At 40.9% G+C, this 7,946-nt stretch overlaps 1 protein-coding gene across 1 annotated transcript; it reads right to left on the reverse strand.

Annotated features, from left to right (window-relative positions):
- Positions 1-576: 576 nt before the first annotated feature.
- Positions 577-7,564, reverse strand: ilf2 (interleukin enhancer binding factor 2). Its single transcript, XM_035183471.1, has 15 exons — positions 7,428-7,564; positions 6,952-7,011; positions 6,434-6,476; positions 5,439-5,543; positions 5,257-5,334; positions 4,966-5,068; positions 4,583-4,648; positions 3,593-3,709; positions 2,819-2,897; positions 2,623-2,710; positions 2,470-2,531; positions 2,265-2,379; positions 1,941-2,031; positions 1,526-1,686; positions 577-769 (listed from the first exon to the last, which is right to left on the reverse strand). Exons 1-14 carry the CDS (start codon positions 7,430-7,432, stop codon positions 1,535-1,537), a joined length of 1,164 nt encoding a protein of 387 aa, XP_035039362.1. The 5' UTR covers positions 7,433-7,564; the 3' UTR covers positions 577-769; positions 1,526-1,534.
- Positions 7,565-7,946: the final 382 nt, after the last annotated feature.

Consider the following 7,946-nt stretch of genomic DNA (forward strand, 5'->3'; position numbering starts at 1 on the left):
CAAGGAAAAGGTCATTTATGGCCATATTCAAGGCAAAGCCTATGTAAAAACATTGTGCTGCAGTAGCAGCTCCTCTGCAGAACATTGTTTAACTGAAACTAAATATTGTGCACTGAATAGATGCTGTAAATATGAATTGATATTAATGTGAATATTGTGCATTGAATAGATAAAGTTGCACAACCGCCTTTCTTTGTGTGTATATATATATGCTCGTACATTCAGCTTTTAACAGAAATTGCAAAAACTAATAAACATGACCCTCCTAAGTGGGTTTCTTGGAAGATATCAGGGTGGTAGATCTCGGCTTACGTTTGGAATTAAAAAGAGATCTTGCGCTCGAAGTTTTGGTGAACACTGCTGTAGACCCATTGGTCTTGTTTGACCCCATTCATAGCACTGCTGTGTAGATGTAAATGTTAAGACCTTGTTATAGAGAAAATTTAATTGGCATTATTTGAATGTGTCAGACACTCACCCATTCTAAGAACACCTTCATCTTGTCATTTAATGGGCAACATCTGTCTGATCCAGCTCTCATCTTCTCTTACTTTGGCACAAACAACAGGACTCAAGTTAAATAAAAAAAAAATCTTTATTAACTAATACAAAAAGGAGGTACAAACAACACAGGCAAAGTAAAACCAGTACAATAAAAAAAATGAGGCGTTCTCTCTGTTCACATCATGGGACCAGTGGCCTTCAAGTCTAACACTTCCTGCTGCTGTCTCTGCCCAGGGAGGAGTTCCTCATCAACAACCAATACTCACTGTGGAAGGAGAACAGAGCACAAGTGAGTAAATTAACCTATGATGTGTGTGTCTGTAGCTGTACATGAGAATGGCTAACTGACCAAGGCGAGGAGCTTATTTATTTTCTTTGACATTATTCCTGTCACTGCTAAAGACTTTTGCACACCAGAGAATAATCAAACATTTTTGATATTTGCCATAATAGGCACAGACAGAAACCAACAATAGCCAATGAAAGCGTGCTGACCGAAAAAAAACATTTCTAACTAGCCTTCAGCTCGTGATGCAAGATGTATAAGCCTTCTCAGCCATGACTACATCCATAGTTTTTTTTTTGTGCTGCAAAACAGAACACATGACATCGGTCCTCATACATGTTTGTTTTGAAGTCATGTTCAATCATGCACAAATCAGAAGGTGGCGGTAATGCACCTAAAAGTTGTTTCTGCAGATTCCAAGTCTCTGGAATCACCGCTGTGAAATAGTCTCCTACAAACAAAGTGTGTGGTCTTAAATTTAACCGATTTTTTAATATTATAATCGTCAGAACGCACACACTAGATGCTTTGGCCAGAAAGTTTTATTTTTTTTTATAAAAAAAAACAAGAGTTGAAAATCCTCTAATGTGCACCAGGCTGTACACATTGTCAAATAGAAAGCAGAGTTATGCTTTGCAGAGATGACAGCGCTATTATTATCGAAGTAGGGAATATGTACAATATGTGAGCTGCTGAATGTTTGTAGGTTGTGGTAGAATGTAGAGATGCTCTAACCTGAGCTCATCACTCCTGGGTCTCCATGCTCTCATCCTCTCCATCTCCTCCCTCCTCCAACGCTTCATCTTCCTCCTCCTTCCTCTCTGGAGGTTTCTCATAGGCCTTCTCTGATGGGGTGACGATCACACCGTCCCATGTAGACATCTCCGTTGCCAGGTCTGCAACAACATTATTATTATTGGGGGCTGCTACTTGATGTTGGGGACACTCATTGTTCATGTGTAGACCATTATTGTCATCACTGATGCTGCAGTGTTTTCTACGCAATTAGTTTGAGATTTCAGTTATAGCTCAATGACACTTAACACGGACAGCAGAGGCTGCACATGCAATGTACTAACCCATACACACACCGAGTGTTCTACCCCTGCAGTAAACAGGAAACCTGTCATAGTGAAAATTTTATTCTTACAGCTGGCATCTCCCTCCAGGCCAAGGATCTTCCTGTATCCTCCATGAGAAAGCACCCTCACCAGAGTCTGAGCTGTGAAACACACCATGTCCTGCACAAATGCACACAAATTAAATTTACACACTCACCAAACTCAGTCTAATTTACTGTGATCAATACCGGATTTTCTGAGGGAATACAGGTGTGTGTGTGTGACAGATGTGCTATGCCTTCTACAACAATCAACAATTCCAGTTAAACAGCCGGAAAGGAGTTTATCGTTATAAGACGTCCTAAATCTAGCAACCTGTATCATTGGCAGTAAAGTAGAAGGATCACACCTACCTGCTGTTCTAGAGTCATGACAGTGTGCACTCTGAAGTTTCCACTCTCACAGGGGTCAGTGATGCCCACAGAGCCAGGTAGAAAGAGACCAGCAGCCAGCATCTGCAGGCAGCGCCTTCAAAACACAGTCCAACACTAAGCTTAGACACAATGTCCCATCTGTGGCGAAGATACAAAGTGAGACCTGAGGTGAAAGGTAACCAACCTGTAGGCCACATTCAGGGACAGGGGCTGCCTGGATGGGTTGTTCATCACTGCAGAGTGGCCCTGCAACACAATGTGTCCCCAGTATACCATTAAAGGCCTAAGATGTAAATGTTGTCTAATCGAATGTCAGGACTAAGAGACGTAGTCTTACCAGCAAGTCCAGGATCCAGGGAGTAAGGGGTTCAAAACCAGGGAAGCGAAGCCTCAGGTCCTTCAGCAGGCGGATCAGCACTTTGACCCTAAAGATTAATAATGCATTGAGTTAAAATGATGTTTAATTGATGTTTGTATTGTGAGGTTGTGCCTATGCATGAATTTGCTCTGGTGACAAAACAAGATTTACTCACGTTGACTGAGAGGCGTTCTCCTCAAACCAGCGGGCATGGCGGATGGCAGCGAGCGCACTCTGCAGCACCTTAATGTCCACTGAGGAAAACACAAGAACAAATTGAACGCAAGCGTTAAGGGCTGAATTCCAACCAGAGTCCTTGGACTCCGTGCTTCCCCTGAACTCAATTATAAATACAAGATAAAGCCCTGAAATAAATCACAAGACTGATCAACATAGGAAATATTTTCCGATATGAATTTGGTCACACATTTAGAAACCTCTGAATGTGTATCAATGTGTATCAATATATCATTTGGTGAAGTCTGAATAAATCTGTAGGCTATTTAAATGTTTTCAAGAATTTTGGTGTTCATTCAAGATGGTGGGAAATCGCATGGGTGAACACAGCAGTGATGTACACTCCAACAAAGGCATCCCCAGACAAGTGATAAGTAGTTACTACCACCTACATTTATTCAAGATATTAAAGCAGCTGATGGTCTCTTGATATGTTTTGTTAACCAGGTAGCAGTGAGGTTCTGATTTATCAGATCTAAAAGGTACTTCTGTACTGAAGATATGTTAGGGCAAAAAAATAAAATAAAACTACAATTAAATAATGAATGAGTTTCATTTAGCCCTTTTCAGCACCATGCTAATTAAAAGACAATGATGCACGTAATGCACTGCTGGGTAACGCTATCCTATTTACAGAAAGAAAAACTTGGCACAACTCTACTGCATTGTCAGTGTACATCTGGGTTGTTATGTGTGTTGTGTAAGCTTGTACAGTGCAGCTCAGGGTCCAGCTTGCGCAGGTTGGGAGGAACGGTTGTGATGAGGATCTTGACGGTGGCATCAGCTGAACTGATCTCGAAGCCTGTCTCATTGGTCAGCATTGACAGCACTGAAAAAAGCAGATTCAAAGTCAGCTGCCTGTCACTCAAACATCACAATGGATTGAGGGCCACGTCACTAAATGCTTTAGAAATACGAAGTGGCTTGGGTTGTTTAACGATTACTTGACCTACGTCACATACATGCCCGCTGCCTAAAAGTGCAGGAACCCTCAAATTAAATTCTAAACACTACTTTAAGCAACAACACAAGTTTTACGTACATTTATTACACATTTATTTTAAGATTGCATAACTTCTATGGAAAACTGCATGGACAGCATGTCACATCAGTTATAATGGAATAATTGCATTGAAGAACTGGATTTCATATCATTTAGCTGATCCTTTTATCCAAAGCAACTTACAATAAGTGCATTCGAGCATGAGGGTACAAACCCAGAACAACAAGAATCATGCAAGTACAATTTGCCCCACAAAAGCCAAACTACAAGTGCTACAGCTATATGTGAGAACGCAAATGTCCAAGCGAGAATACAAGAACAAAGAAAGATTTTACTCATTTAAGAAAAGTATTGATCACTATGCGCTCAAGTGTAGTGTCAGCGGACTGGTTCTTAAAAGGTTTGCTGTTTGAACTAGCTCTGAACCAGCACTAGATTCACTTTGGTGGAAAGGGGATACCTGTGTCCCACTTCCTGTCTGGTGCGATCTACCCTGTGCAGCTTGACGCGGCTACGCAATATAAAAACAAATTCATGCAAATATAAATTTGCATTGCATGTCTTGCTTTTCAAAGACTATGCGGACAACGTGAGGTGAAATTACATTCCACTGTTCAATTTAAACCAGATATGTATCTGAAAATGTGGAAAATGTCTTCTACCTGTTAGGAAGTGAGAAACCCGGCATCAGTGCCTTACCTTCAGCAGGGTCCTGTGTGCGAAGGGTCTCCACTACTTTGTTTCCCAGAGCAGCAACTGCCTCCACTTTAAAAGAAAAAAATCCAACATAACACAGAAGATGGGGATGTGTATAAAGTTCTCTTCACACTAGAACAAAAGCTGCTGATTAATATGTCAACTTGACTCCTGACACAGAGACTTATCCACAGAGGTCTGCAATGTGATAAATAGGCACAGAGTTTAACCAAAAATTGAGTTGCCATTAACAAAAAACATCTAAAAACTCATCCAAAAGGGCCTTAAAGACTCAGAAATGATTAGTATAGCAGCAGCTGTTTACTTTTAGACAATGTTCATTTTTACAGTTTTTAAGCACATGTCACTTCTTTGAAATCACTCACGTGTCGGGAGAATCTTGAGGATTACCACCAGGTCAGCAACGTTGTGTCCTGTTGTCATGGTGCCCTTCTTGTAAGAGCCCACCTGTCGTACCTCTTCAATTTGCTATGAAAGAGACACAGGATCAACATTATTAAAAGGGAATTGTTTTAATATTATTATATACAGATTATATCATTCCAATGTGTGTTTTTTTTTTAAAACAATAACTTGAAACTGTTCAACTATTCATATCAATCTTTACTAGTCACATTATACAGCTTCAGTGTGTAATGACATAGTCAATGACTTACCACTTCAAAGTTGCCGGGTGCAACAATCAGGTTGTCGATAACATTATTGATCTTAGTGACCAGGGACAAGATGGAGGACTATGCAGGAAGAGACCGGGAAAAAAGTTCTCTGTCAATAACCAACACACTGTGAGTACAAACAAGTAAGAGTAACTTGTCTGAGTGCAGGTCTGTGGACTGACCTGCTCAGCAGGTGTGGGGCTCAGGTCCTGGTTTCTCTTCAGCAAACACTCGTTGAAAGCCGTCTCATCAGGAGCAGGTTTCACTCTGGGAAAGGCCATCTCACACTTGTGACAAACAACAGTCTGTTTTAGTACTCAGTGCTGCTATGCTAACTGTGGCAGTTTTATTAGGAGAACATGGTCTCCTCAACACGTAGAAACCTCACAGAGCCACATGTGAGGGATCCCTCTCCCAGGACGGACGGAAGTGCAACTCAACACATCAACAAAATAACAGTATAAGACTCCATGTTCTTGGTGTGAGAGTAATTCGAAGCCTTTTTGTGGTTAAAGTTGCTCCTCCACGTGAACAGAGGCAGCTCACGAACAACTGCTCACAGGTAGTAATGTGCTGTGGGTAATGCATCAGGGTAAGGATTCAGTCAGCTTACCAATAAAAGGGATGGCATTTGAACTCAGCACACAGCTGGAAAATACAGATAGTAGCACTGATGTTTTCAGCCTATGCCATGAAACAGCCCTCAAATTGTTCAATAGTCCATTAAGTCACATCTAAAAAAAAATCTACATAAATAAAGATGATTTCATGTCTACTTTAGAGTTCCAATTTAATCCAAAAAGTCTAATGATTTGCTTTGTCAGCTGTAAAAAATGTGTGCGCTATATTTACAATGACTGAAACGCAGTGGTCACCATTCAAACACTGGACATGATGGGGATGTCTACTCATGAAAGGTGTAAGCTGAGGAGTTCTCACTTCTTTACTAATAGTGTCTCGTTGCTCTGTGAAAAGCTCTTAGTAGGAAACCCTCAGGAAGGTCCAGCAACAAGTCGAAGGACCTCTCAGGACAACACAAGATCCTTTGAGAATATAGTTCTGGACACTGACATCACTCGAGGGTTTGCTTATAGGTACAACAGAGCACATCTGACCAACCACATCTAACAATGATACTGACTGCAGCCAAGATGGAGTGGAACACTTTTTTACTTACCACATAAAAATCAAATGGGATGTGTGGGACAAATGGACGGTACCTAAGAAAGGAATGAGGAAGAGATACACATTTTGCAGTTTTCTAATAATGACCTCAACAGAACAGAATATCTTATGTACACTTGGGACAGGGAGCATTTGGACAGTTATACATGTATGATTCTTCAGACTGTCGGACACCCCAGCTCATTCAGGTGGAAATTTAAAATATGATTCCGCTTTAAAATGCCAATACTTTGTCCATTAGAAGGTTCAGAATTTGAATTTCGGCTCTATTTGACAAAATTTGCCATACCTACTAGCATGCCTGAACATGCATGCTAAGTAGGTTTGTATCCAATGATGATATAAATATTTATCACCCAGCTCCAGGTTATCATTAATTAGCAGTGATACTTTTTAAGTGAAAGGGAACCACGATGACCCTCATCTATTAACACCGGGCTAAGCTTTAGAATCACGATGCCTCCATTTGTTGATAAAAAATGTGAGGAGCAGCTCGAAGGTTCAACTCACCCCTGGACCAGTCCTCCCCGGGAACCGAAGCGGCCTCCCCGGCCCCTTCCGCGGTCTCCTCTGGACACAAACACAGGAATGCAAGAAGACTCAGCTTGGTTTGATATTTACGATTTGATCTCACTGCAAAGACGAACGCTATGTTGCTAAGCTAGCGTGTAGGTCCATTCATTCATTCATATACTTGGCTAGGCCACACTAGCTAACGTTAGCCTACCGGGCAGCTTTTAAATGACCGATATTTGATGTAGAAGAACCACGGCACTTCAGTGATGATGTCCTTAACACGCTTCACATCAGGATTGATAATTCATATTATGACTAATCCACCTAGTTAAGGTGTTGGCTAGTATGCAGCGTTCAAACCATGTACGTTGCTATCTTACTAGCAACATGTCTGCTAACGTCAACACTCTGCTCATACAAACTGTTATACACCATGGAATTTAATGTCCAGCATATAAAATGACGAGTACCTCATTGCGTACGACGTTTTGGCAATCTAATTCGAAAATCTTGGGAGAAAATGTTCAACGTCCCTTCGTGGAGCTTCTGCTGCTTATTTTAGTATGTTCTTCTTCTTCTTCTTCTGATTTGATTGGCGGTTGGCAAACCAGCTTATAGGTGCATTACCTCCACCTACCGGACTGGAGTGTGAAACATGAGATTGGCAGTAAAACAAAAATAGACTAAACTAAAAAGTATATACTACATCCTTCTTATTAACCAATTTTTTTAGACACCTATTGAGGTGATTATTTACTCCCTGTGATGCATCTCTAAATAGGTTTCCTACAGTGACATTTACTATTTCTTTCTTTCATGCAGATGACAATTTCTTTCTTTCCTTCTCATATCCCCTACAGTCCAGTAAAACATGCTCAACAGATTCAGGATGACCACAGAGTCCTGTATGTCCTATCCTGAGAAGGATAATGACTGTCTCTTCAATTCTGTTTCGAACCATCCTCCTTCCCTTACCAAGATGTTTTTCT

The sequence above is a fragment of the Hippoglossus stenolepis genome, chromosome 17 (assembly GCF_022539355.2).
Source record: "Hippoglossus stenolepis isolate QCI-W04-F060 chromosome 17, HSTE1.2, whole genome shotgun sequence".
Lineage (NCBI taxonomy): Eukaryota > Metazoa > Chordata > Actinopteri > Pleuronectiformes > Pleuronectidae > Hippoglossus > Hippoglossus stenolepis.

Excerpts from the sequence above, each read along its gene's own strand:
- ilf2 (XM_035183471.1), bottom strand. Across the intron at positions 5,069-5,256 it reads CACCCGGCAACTTTGAAGTG|CAAATTGAAGAGGTACGACA; the intron begins GTAAGTCATTGA and ends TCTCTTTCATAG. Across the intron at positions 2,380-2,469 it reads TCCCTGAATGTGGCCTACAG|GCGCTGCCTGCAGATGCTGG; the intron begins GTTGGTTACCTT and ends TGTGTTTTGAAG.